Source organism: Oncorhynchus tshawytscha, linkage group LG31 (genome assembly GCF_018296145.1).
Source record: "Oncorhynchus tshawytscha isolate Ot180627B linkage group LG31, Otsh_v2.0, whole genome shotgun sequence".
Classification (NCBI taxonomy): Eukaryota; Metazoa; Chordata; class Actinopteri; order Salmoniformes; family Salmonidae; genus Oncorhynchus; species Oncorhynchus tshawytscha.
The window spans coordinates 7,533,501-7,546,458 of NC_056459.1; the positions used below are offsets into that span (position 1 = coordinate 7,533,501).

General features: G+C 42.4%; 2 protein-coding genes across 2 annotated transcripts in view; one reads left to right on the top strand and one right to left on the bottom strand.

Annotated features, from left to right (window-relative positions):
• Nucleotides 1-8,143, bottom strand: part of LOC112229837 (cell division control protein 42 homolog) — a 24,654-nt gene extending 16,511 nt beyond the window's left edge. The window contains exons 1-2 of the mRNA XM_024395917.2: nt 8,015-8,143; nt 1,055-1,159 (exon numbers count right to left, since the gene is read on the bottom strand). Of these exons, the coding sequence (XP_024251685.1) occupies nt 1,055-1,159; nt 8,015-8,089 (180 nt within the window). The 5' untranslated portion in view covers nt 8,090-8,143. The remainder of the gene's footprint in view (nt 1-1,054; nt 1,160-8,014) is intronic.
• LOC112233275 (gamma-enolase) overlaps nt 8,139-12,958 on the top strand; it is a 20,655-nt gene continuing 15,835 nt past the window's right edge. The window contains exon 1 of the mRNA XM_024400793.2: nt 8,139-8,260. Coding sequence (XP_024256561.1) covers nt 8,229-8,260 — 32 coding nt within the window. The 5' untranslated portion in view covers nt 8,139-8,228. The remainder of the gene's footprint in view (nt 8,261-12,958) is intronic.

Here is a 12,958-nt window from a genome sequence, read left to right on the forward strand (position 1 = left end):
AATAATGTTTGTACCATGTTTTGTGCTGCTACCATGTTGTGCTGCTGCCAAGTGTTGCTACCATGCTGTGTTGTCATGTGTTGCTACCATGCTGTGTTGTCATGTGTTGCTACCATGCTGTGTTGTCATGTGTTGCTGCCATGCTGTTGTCGTCGTCTTCGGTCTCTCTTTATGTAGTGTTGTGTTGTCTCTTGTCGTGATGTGTGTTTTGTCCTATAATTTTATTTATGATTATTTTTCATCCCAGTCCCCATCCCCACAGGAGGCCTTTTGGTAGGCTGTCATTGTAAATAAGAATTTGTTCTTAACAGACTAGCCTAGTTAAAAAAAGGTTAAATAAAAGTCATGGTTGTATTACCGTCCGGTGGGGGGCATTGATTTTGATAGTCAGTTCCACTCAGATTTATAAAACGGCAAATATTCCTCTCCACCCTAAGGCAAAATGTGTTATGTTGCAGGAAATTAGCTATAAAATGTTATGGCTGTGTGTACGCAGACCTGTGATCAAATGCTGCCCCTCATGATGAGTTCACATTTTTGTGGCCCCCACCCCCATCAAAGTTGCCCATCCCTGGTCTACCAACTGTATTGATTTATTTCAGTTGGACTGAGTTGTCTGTTCACATCCCTATTTGTCAAATAGTATGAAACGGTGTGTAGCCTGACTCATGCTTTTTGGTCCATAACCACTTCCATTCGAGTTTGGCTCTTCAAGGGGTTCCTCTTTTCAGTTCGAAAACAAATACCTTCTCTCAAAACCCATTCTATATTTGAGATTCTACACAAGCCAATGATTGGTAACTCCAGCCACGAAGAATTACAGATGGTGTGTGGAGGCTTTTGCTCATGCCCAGCACTAAACACACCTAATTCATCCAATGGTGGTTTCAAATGGATGAGTTGAATAAGAGATGTGATAGAAATGGTCTGGAACGAAGGGCGCAAAGTGCGGCGGCTCCTGTTGCATATCCCCTAGCCTAGACACTTGACAGACCCAGACACCCCGCCAAGTCCCACTTGAGACCTTTCTCGACAACACTCCAGTGCCACTCACCGTGGGGACGTATTCAGAAGGGAACTTGTTGGTGGTGTAGGAGATCAACAGGCAAGTCTTTCCCACCGCACCGTCACCCACCACCACACACTTTATGGTCTGCATCTGGAGGGATGGAGGGAGACAGACAGACAGACACACGGTTGAATATGCTGACGCAAGTGAATCTGCACTCTTTTGGCAGCTGTCGTCATAACTTATAGACAGACACCTCTTGTCGATTATCATCGGTTTATCACACTAGAGATTAGAGGTCGACCGATTAATCGGAATGGCCGGTTAATTAGGGCCGATTTCAAGTTTTCATAACAATCGGAAATCTGTGTTTTTGGGCACCGATTTGCATTTTTATTTATTTATTTTTACACCTTTATTTAATCTTTTAAACTAGGAAAGTCAGTTAAGAACACATTCTTATTTTCAATGACGGCCTAGGAACAGTGGGTTAACTGCCTTGTTCAGGGGCAGAACGACAGATTTTCACCTTGTCAGCTCGGGGGATCCAATCTTGCAACCTTAACAAGTAAACGCAATAACGACCTGCCTCTCTCTCGTTGCACTCCACAAGGAGTTACGCGAATGCAGTAAGCCAAGGTAAGTTGCTAGCTAGCATAAAACTTAGCTTATAAAAAACAATCAATCATAATCACTAGTTACTACACATGGTTGATGATATTACTAGATATTATCTAGCGTGTCCTGCGTTGCATATAATCTGACTGAGCATACAAGTATCTGACTGAGCGGTGGTAGGCAGAAGCAGACGCGTAAACATTCATTCAAACAGCACTTTCGTGCATTTTGCCAGCAGCTCTTCTTTGTGCATCAAGCATTGCACTGTTTATGACTTCAAGCCTATCAACTCCCGAGATGAGGCTCGTGTAACCGAAGTGAAATGGCTAGCTAGTTAGCGCTAATTGTCGTTGTGTTGCTGGTTATAGCCCAGGGAGGAGCGAGGAGAGGGACGGAAGCTATACTGTTACACTGGCAATACTAAAGTGCCTATGAGAACATCCAATAGTCAAAGGTTAATGAAATACAAATGGTATAGAGGGAAATAGTCCTATAATAACTACAACCTAAAACTTCTTACCTGGAATATTGAAGACTCATGTTAAAAGGAACCACCAGCTTTCATATGTTCTCATGTTCTGAGCAAGGAACTGAAACGTTAGCTTTCTTACATGGCACACACTTTACATGGAACATATTGCACTTTTACTTTCATCTCCAACACTTTGTTTTTGCATTATTTAAAACAAATTGAACATGTTTCATTATTTACTTGAGGCTAAATTGATTTTATTGATGTATTATATTAAGTTAAAATAAGTGTTCATTCAGTATTGTTGTAATCATTACAAATAAATAAATGTTTTTTTTTTTTTTTTAAATCGGCCAATTAATCGGTATCGGCTTTTATGGTCCTCCAATAATCGGTATAGGCGTTGAAAAATTATAAATCGGTCGACCTCTACTAGAGATGAAAGATATTAAGAGGGAGAGAATTTAAAAAAAAAAACATCATGAGAGGGTAGGCACGAGAGTGAGAGCAGACACCACCATTTTATGACTCCTTGGCTACAGCTCCGACAGTGTGTATGTGAATAACAAGTGATAAGAATGCCACACATCTTAATAGCTCAAGTGCACACAATAGGCGGTCAGACAGTCCAAACACGGGTGGCTGTGTAATACACTGTTTACAGCACAAGGCCCTGTGAACAGTATGTTGCTCAGCAATACACATACCTGTTCATTTGGTTAAAAAAACGACAATAGCAATGACAGGAAGAGGCTAAGTGAGAGGCTCCACTCCCGTCAAAATCTGTCCACACAAGATACAGAGATAAGCAGACAAAGTGGAGACTTTTTGTTTGGAGGTCTGTAGCTAGGTTTCCATCATATTGACGACAGATTTATGTGAATATCCAAGTACTGTAAATAAATAAAAAAATATGCGCATTCTCCCACCAGAGATGTTTCTCCATCAAGTTGACTTGTTACGGATAAAAGACTGTGCGTGATGGCGTAGTGCAGATAAAAATGACTTTTGAGGTTAAATTCCCATGTACCGAATTTAAAAAAAATAAGTATTTTAAACTCTGCTGATCGTTTTGTCACAACAAATGTTGCAATATATAGTGAATGTTCCCACTCTGGTCTTGGCACGTTAGCCAACAACTCGCAGCTACAGTAAGGGTAGGCTACCTACACGATAAGGTTATTATGGAAAAGAGCGAGTCTTTTAATTTGTCAAACGCTAGCCAAGCATCGATCATCATGTCACCAGAATAAGACCCTCAATATTTATTGGAGGGGAGCATCAAGTTTATCCCCGTGCACATTCGCCACCCTGTGAAGTTCATCATAAGTCGCTCTGGATACGAGCGTCTGCTCAATGACAAAGATATTAATGTAAATAACTTATTTCACCTGTTGCCTAATAAACGGCATGCTTTCCCGAGTCGTAGTGGGAGGACCACACAACTTATCATTGTGACTCCAAGTTTAATTCAATATGATGGTTATTATATCATTATTTGCACATAAAATAACTTCCAATGCCATTTCTCGCATTACTAATTTTAAAAAAAACACAAAAAAGATCCCACCTTGTCTAGTGTATTTTATCGACATTTGAAAAGTGTACCGACAATTTTGCTGTTTCCATTTAGCATTTTTTATTCAACATGTACTTTACTTGGATGGAAACCTGCTTTATGAGAGTGTCAGATTTGGTCAACAAAACATGTATTGCTAATTTGCTAAGTGCGATTTATTTGATCTACACTAAACAAAAATATGAACACAACATGCAATAATTTCAAAGATTTTACTGAGTTAAAGTTCATATAAGGAAACCAGTCAATTGAAATACCACCCAAGAGCATACCACCCTGCACCCTACTGCTGGCTTGCCTCTGAAGTTAAGCAGAGTTGGTCCTGGATGGGAGACCAGATGCTGCTGAAAGGGGTTTGGGGGGCCAGTAGGAGGCACTATTTTTCTCTGGTCTAAAAAAATATCTCAACGCCCCAGGAAAGTGATCGGGGACTTTAAAACAGGTGTGCTGACTCCCTGTAGTCCCATGGCACTTCTCACAACTGTAGGGGTGTTAACCCTGGTGTGGTGGCCAAATTACCAATCTGGTCCTCATACCATCATGGCCACCTAATTATCCCCCGTTTACAATTAGCTCATTCATCCCCCCTCTCCCCTGTAACTATTTCCCAGGTCGTTGCTGTAAATGAGCATGTTCGCTACTTAACTTATAAAAAACGAATTTATTAGGCCCTAATCTATGGATTTCACATGACTGGAAATACAAATATGCATCTGTTGAGCACAGATAACTTACAAAAAAAAAAAAAAAAAAGTAGGGGCATTGATCAGAACCAGTCTGTGTGACCTGCATTTGCCTCACACAGCACGACATCTCCGTTGCATAGAGTTGATCAGGCTGTTGATTGTGGAATGTTGTCCCACTAGTCTTCAATGGCTGTGCCAAGTTGATGGAACTGGAACAAGCTGTTGTACACGTCCATCCAGAGCATCCCTAATATGCTCGGTGGGTGACATGTCTGGTGAGTATGCAGGCCATGAAAGAACTGGGAAATGTTCAGCTTCCAGGAATTGCATACAGAACCTTGTGACATGGGGCAGTGCATTATCATGCTGAAATATGAGGTGATGGTGATAGATGAATGGCCTTGTCACGGTAGCTTTGCACATTCAAATCACCATCGATACAATGCAATTGTGTTTGTTTTCCGTAGCTTATGCCTGCCCATACCATAACCCCACCGCCACCATGGGGCACTCTGTTCACAACGTTGACATCAGCAAACTGCTCACCCACACAACGCAATCTGCCTGGTTACAGTGAAACCGGGATTTATCTGTGAAGAGCACACTTCTCCAACATGCCAGCGGCCATCGAAGGTGAGCATTTGCTACGCTGAACTGCAGTCAGGTCAAAACCCTGGTGAGGAAGATGAGCACTCAGATGGGCTTCCCTGAGACGGTTTCTGACAGTTTGTGCAGAAATTCTTCAGTTATGCAAACCCACAGTTTCATCAGCTGTCTGGGTGGTTGGTCTCAGATGAACCAGCAAGTGAAGAAGCCGGATGAGGGGGCACTGGGCTGGCATGGTTACACGTAGTCTGTGGTTCTGAGGCCAGTTGTCCGTACTGCCAAATTATCTAAAATGACATTGGAGTCGGCTTATGGTAGAGAAAGTTACATTACATTTTCTGGCAACAGCTCTGGTGGACATTCCTGCAGTCAGCATGCCAATTGCACACTCCCTCAAAACGTGAGACATCTGTGGCATTGTGCTGTGTGACAAAACTGCATATTTTAGAGCAGCCTTTTGTCCCCAGCACAATTGTCCCCAGCACAAATTGCACTAATGATCATGCTGTTCAATCCTCTTAGAAAAATGCCACACCTGTCAGGTGGATGGATTATTTTGGAAAAATGCTCACCACCAGGGATGTAAACAAATGTGTGCACAACATTTGAAAGAAATAAGCTTTTTTTGCATATGGAACATTTCTGGAATCTTGTATTTTAGCTCACGAAACATGGGACCAACACTTTACATGTTGCGTTTATATTTTTGTTCAGTGTAATAGTAGTTTCGTAAGTAGTTTTCGTTGTTACGAATGACATAAGTGGACGCCCACGCAACTTTGAGGAAAAACTAATTTCGGAGTTGTTGGGACGTTTACATGCGTATCTTCCCTCTCATTGGCTAGAATGTTCACAGCTGATCTTGCCTCCTCCCGAGTGCCGGAAGTGAATAATCAATCCTCGTAACCAGTGGTGATATGAAATATTAGCGATATTACTGTGCAATATACGACGTTTTTTCTCTCTCCAGAGATAGCAACAAAAAAAAGCATTTACCGTCGCTTCCTGGTTTCAAACAGCAACAAAACGACACTAACCACGACCCTCAGCGTTTCTACCACCACAGAAACATATCCTGGACCTGCACAACTCATCTCGTTTAACAAATAGGTAAAATCTTGCATAATTTGGTCAGATGCTCGAACTGCCCACAAGCGATAACAGGACCAACAAATTCACTTTGCAATTGGGACAGTGCTATCATGAGTTCGCTAACAGATCAAGGTTTATTTTAGGACTGTGGCTTAGCTAGCTAACATAAATTGGTAACGCAACACCTCGCCCAAACAACATGTTAATCAAAATTTCCAAGGAAAGATTCCAGGGAGACGTCACTTTTGTCTGCTCTGTGATTGGACGATACAGACCATAATGCTGTATGGGATGAGTAGTTTGTTTGCCCCCCCCCCCCCAACTCGGGTTCGCCCAGCAACGAGCCATTGTGTACAGATAGATGGCTAGTTGCGGAAGCTTCCGTACCCTGGCGTCCTTGATCAACCAAATCTAAACTATTTCCAGTCAACATTGGCATATCCAATATCTCGAGGAACAATACTTACGACTCACCAGGTTGAATGTGTCCTTCGCTAACAATTGAGTTTAAAACGTTTAAATCCAGGTTTTTCCGCCTGTGGGCTGCCATTGTAGTACATTCTAGATCACGTAATCTGCCACTTATACAGGCGGAAATGGGAGACCCTGGATATAAATCTGTTTTAAATGCTTATTTGATAGGCAAGGCCACATTGTAAGCATTGCTTCTAGAGATATTGGATGCCACTGACAACTATTTTTGTGAATCAAGGATGCCTGACTAGGGAAGATTCCGCAGCAAGCCATCAGTCTAAACAATGGCTCGTTGCCGGACGAAGCAAGTATGTTCAGGGTATTGTACCCTCATAATATATCACCGTTTAATGCAATTTTTATATATTTTTGGTTGGTTCACACCGGAAATGTGTGTACCTATTTTACGTTAGAGAACTACGCGACCAGCATGTTTTTAAAATTGTATTCTTAACATGTGGGTGTGTCAGTCCTGGAGCCATAACCGCGGAAAGACGGGCCGCTTGGAGCCTTGTTTCGACAACGACTCCCATTGTTAGGGCAGAGACAATACCACCTAGTCATTATAGAGTATGTCTGGTTTACATCACATTTTCGTCAATGAGGGTCTTGTGATTTTTTGGGGTGGGCTTGGATAGGAGTAAGACAAAGTAATTAGCAATGCCAGTTCGAAATGCTGTTCAATAAAAACAGAACACATTCTGGCTTGCAGAGGTGCTGTGTGAGACCTGTTACCCCCCCAAAAGTATAAGGCATTTTATCACACTGAATAGCGCTATCACAGTAGTATTACAGGCTAGCCAACCACAACAAAAAAAATACATTTTCCTAAGAGTTGTCATTCACTATAACATACCGGCATGAATTGTATGGCCACAATTAGAACTTACTAGCTAGCTAATTAAATTGTTAGCATTTTCTAACCTTGCTAGTTAGCCAACTACTGGCTGTCACTTCCGCATACAACGCGCGAGGTAATGACCGTAGCAAGCTAACATAAAGAAGAGAAAAAAACATGTAAAGTTAACCATACCAAATTTCAACTAGAGCTTGCCAACCCTACTAAAAATAGCGTTTTATATCTTGGCTATATCTCGTTAGGCTAACGTTACCTTGCTAGCTAAATTCCAGACACGGCCTGTAAAATCATTTCGGCACAATCATTTCAGTGTCATGTCATTTTTTTTTCTCTCTCTCTCTATATAACTAAGCAAACAAAACAAAAACGAATACCATTTCCCCAATCTGCTATGACATTCTTAGCATTTAGCTAGTTAAAAACAACAAACGAAAGCTAGCTAACTTTCTTAGCAGCTTGCTAGGGTTAGCTAGCTGTCAAGCTGTTTTAAAATAAATACATACACTAAGTTCTTCCAAATGTAAAGCGTAAATGTGTATTATTTCAACATAACATACATTTAACGATTTATTTCATATGAATCACAGATTTAAGATTGCAAAAGCTTAACATTAGCTACCTTATCAGTCCACCACCAGGCGTTGTTAGATCTGGGGTTCGCTCGCGAGAGCTCACTGTAAAGGAGGCGTGTCATACAACCCAGCCCTCAGTATTCTTGATGTTCATCCAGCTGTGGCTGAACAATGGCATGTAGTTAGTATATACTACCTTTTTATCTACCCTCCCTCTTAGTTATATAACAACATCTAGAGCGTAAAAGTGAGACATCCTCTATGAAGACTACCTACATTGTCCTTGGCAAGTGGTGAGACCTTTGAATAGCTTTTAATAGAGCATGCAGGTGATCTTCAGTGGAGAGGGGTTGACATTGGTAACACGGGAACACCACGTTTTTCACTAAAATAATTTCAATCTGCAGTATTGCTTTTACTGATCAGTGCACAGTGAGTCTGTACATGTTTAAGTTCAGAGCAAGCCTGGACCTGCCTGGTGGTGAGGCATGCCACAGGAGAGTTGAGTTAGGTGAAGCTCCTGCCAAACGCTAGCCAAGCTCAGACGTTCGTTTCCTCTCCACTATAGAGTACCACAGTATGAGTCATAATACCCATAAAACCTAGCGGTGAAACAAGGAAATGGTTCCAATCGTTTTCCACCATTCATTTTTCCTATAGGGATTTTAGAAACACTTAAAATAAGGTCTGTGTTCCATGTAGGCTTACCCTGGTGTGACATTTTGATAACCGTGTAAAAGGACAAGGTGACTTATCAATATATTCACATGTATTCCCCCCCCCAAAAAATACAAAATGAAATGCTAATTACCTGCTAATGTGGCTATCATAAAGAACTACAAATGCCTTGACAATCTGGATGAGACTGCTGAATTGAGGCAAAGGTACGAATCTCTGGATGAGCTATCTAATGTTAGTTAAATTTAGTCATGAATAAGTTGGCTACATTTCTTTAAATTGACAATTCTGTGAACTTTCTTGTGCAACTTTTAATTGACACAATACCTGTTAGCAAAGGTATCAGCTAGAGATGAGGTGCAGGGATCTGTAGTCTTTCATGATGCCCATTTTGATGCCAATTAGCATTTTCGAATCTAAGAGTAAATAGAGATGAATATATTGATGAAAGTCACCTTGTCCGAGAGAGATTTTGAGAGAAAAAAAACACTTTATATCGGAGTGCCTATCTGCCCTCTCATTGGCTAGAATGGTCCCACCTGATCTTGCCTCCTCCCGACTGCCTTCCAGTTTTGAAGACATTTCAATTCATTGTTAGTGCGGCCATCTAGTCAATTTAATGGGTAATCTGCGCCTTCAATGAACATGAACACATTCGGGGCAGTCTGATTGGTCCAGAAACCAATGGGTTGGGCCACAGCCAGAACACACCTGGGTGAAGTGGTCATCACCAGTTACCACAGCCACAAAGCCTATTTCTACAATTTCTCTTCTTAAAGGTGCAATATGCAGAAATCACTCTGCCATTTCCTGGTTGCATTAAAATATATTTTTAGCTGTTTGAAGCTGGTGTAAAAGACACAAAAACTTAAGAACTGGAAGCATAGAAATAGCGCACAAGAACAGCTTGCCCGCTTTTTAAACTTGCTTTCAATGAGAATGACAGATCTAAAAATCACATTTCTATGTTGATTTGGACAGGCCATCCAAAGAGTTACATATTGCAGCTTTAAAATGTGATTTAAACCTTACCTCACCCCTAACCTTAACCACACTGCTAACCTTTTTCCTAACTCCAACCTTAAATTAAGACCAAAAAGCATTTTTCCCCTATGAATATTTCAGAATATAGCCCATTTTGAGACTTTGTAGCTGTGCTATCTAGTGGGAACCGGGTAAAGCGGAGGTTTGAAAATTCGTCATTGGCTTTGATACTGTGAGTGGTTAGAGATGATTCAATATCTGATTACCTTGTTTTGTACAACACCCCTTGTGCCCCTCCTCACCACAAACAACTTCAATGATTGCAGTCTCCGACTAAAGGATGTAGCAAGCAGCGGAAAGAATTTAGTGTGAGTCGTCAAGCTAGAGGATAGCAGGTCTGTGGCATGAACCACCATCTACAAGACAAGCCTGATACCTGTCCTGTACGTACCATAACATTCAGGCCCAAAAATACTTTTTTTTTTCTTTATGGGCCTTCAGTGGCGCAGCGGTCTAAGGCACTGCATCACCGTGCTAGGAGGCAGCACTACAGACCCGGGTTCAATCCCAGGATGTGTCATGGGGAGACCCATGAGGCAGCGCAGAATTGGCCCAGCATCGTCTGGATCAGGGGAGGTTTGGCTGGCTGGGATGTCCTTGTCCCATCGCGCTCTAGCAACTCCTTGTGGCAGGCCGGGCGCATGCATGCTGACTTCGGTCGCCAGTTGTACGGCGTTTCCTCAGACACATTGGTGCGGCTGGCTTCCGGGTTAAGCAAGCAGTGTGTCAAGAAGCAGTGCGGCTTGGCAAGGTCGTGTTTCGGAGGACCCATAGCTCTTGATCTTCGCCTCTCGATGGGAAAAGACTGTAACTTCATTAGAATCTAGTGCGTTATACCAATGCATTATTTCAAATAATGGCTATGAATACAATTTGTGTTTATTTGCAAATCTTTCTCTTTCCTTTGCTTTCTCTCTCCATCCATTGACACGGACGCACGCACGCTGCCCTAGGAGAGGAGTCCATGCAGACTCCCCTAGCTGTCACACTGGCTCTCTGTCCACTGGCCTCTCATATACCACTGTGCCTCCCCTGACATCTGCACCTCCTCTGGCTCCCTCTGTCCTCACAAATAACATAGACGCACACAGACACACACAAACATTCCAAGAGGAAATGAGAGGAAGGAGGATGGGACAGCAGCAGCTGCGTGGACTGAAACAGAGGTTGGAGAACCAGACGTGTGACCAGAGGGCGGACAAACTGTCAATCAACCATGATTAAAATAGCAGTTGGATAGAAGCACTTTCCCTGTACATCTCTCTCTCTCTCTCTCTCTCTCTCTCTCTCTCTCTCTCTCTCTCTCTCTCTCTCTCTCTCTCTCTCTCTCTCTCTCTCTCTCTCTGTGTGAGATGGGTGTCAAGGACATTGTTTTTGTATTTCAAATATAATCCCATTAAACTTGGCCATTTAATTATAGAATTTTAGATCTCTAACTCTCATCTGTCTAGGCATACCCCTTTAAACACATACACACATGGAATGTACACTATCCCTGACACACACACGCATGCATATACATCCACAGGAATGCACACACATACATGCATGCTCAGGAATGAAACTGGCACACACATGAATGCACATACACACAGAGGAATTCGCACACACGTGTGTGTGTGCACAAATGTGCACAGACACACACACACTACTTCCACACTATTTTACCCTCACCTCCTGTCTATCTGTATAACCGTCAAGCGGACCTAAAACATTAAACCCCTCCAGTAATCAACAACTTGCCATTTTTAAGGGCATGACATTTCGTGAATGGTTTTGCATATGAGCTCATTTTAAAGCAAAAACACATTTGAAATGTTTTAGTATTTCTGTGTAATTGTTCTCTTACAGCTTATATATTATATTTTTCAAACAAGATAATAGTAGTAATTTTGATGTATGCTATTCAATGGGGCATACAGTCAATGTTTCCGAATCCACTTTGATGCTCTAACAGTGCAACGATGCTGTTCACGGTGCTTAGTGCCGACACAGTAAGTCATATCCACTCGGTGGCCAGTTTAGTAGGTACACCCATCTAGTACTGGGTTGGACCCCCTTTGCCTCCAGAACAGACTCAATTCTTTGGGGAATGGAAACATTGCTCACTTGGTATCAAAGGGCTTAACGTGCCAGGAAAACATACCCACACCATTACACCACTGCCACCAGCCTGTACCGTTGACACCAGGCAGGATGGGTCATGCTGTTTACGCCAAATCCTGACTCCCATGATGCAACAGGAAGTGGGATTTGTTGGACAAGGCAATGTTTTTCCACTCCTCAATTGTCCAGTATTGATGATCGCGTCGCCACTGGAGCGGCTTCTTATTGTTTTAGGCTGATAGGAGGGGAACCCGGTGTGGTCATACCCGATCCGTGACAAGGATCGACGAGTTGTGCGTTCCAAGATGTGCATCCGAGATGCGCCGTTATTTGCCTGTTAGCTTGCATGATTCTTGCCATTGTCATTTGACCTCTCCACAACAAGCTATTTTCGCCCACAGGGCTGCCTCTGACTGGATGTTTTTGTAAACACACTGTTGTGTGTGTGTGAAAATCCCGTCCGTTTCTGAGATACTGGAAGAGGCTCGCCTGGCACCGGCGATCATACCATGCTCAAAGTCTCATAGGTCACTCGTTTTGCCCATGCTAAAGTTCAATCGAACAGTAACTGAATGTCTCCATGCCCATCTGCCTGCTTTTATGTCTGTAGGAGCGATCCATTTTCTTGAACGGGTTGGTGTACGCAATAAACTGGCCACTGAGTGTATAAGAAATGGTATACACTGTAGGTGCATCATTGCTGTGCCTGTGTTTAGTATATATTATGTAATAGTGTATATAGATGGTGCCTTATATATCGACTACACTGCCTTTGCAGGATCATGAACGAAAGAAAGATGACAGAGAGATGAGAGAGAGGAAAGAAAGAGATACGAGAGAGATGAAGCTAGATGAGAGAGATGAAGCTAGATGAGAGAGATGAAGCTAGATGAGAGAGATGAAGCTAGATGAGAGAGATGAAGCTAGATGAGTGAGATGAAGCTAGATGAGTGAGATGAAGCTAGATGAGAGATGAAAAAAAGAGACGAGAGAGAGAATTGAATCTAGATAAGAGAGAGATGAGAGAGAAGGGGGTAGACAGACCCTTTCCACTTCTTCCTTCCCCTCTCTATTTTTACAGCTGATTTGCAGTTCCAAATGTAGTACCCTGTCTTTTTCTCTCCGATCCACCTCTCCTCCGTCCCCCTTTCCGTCTAATTAGT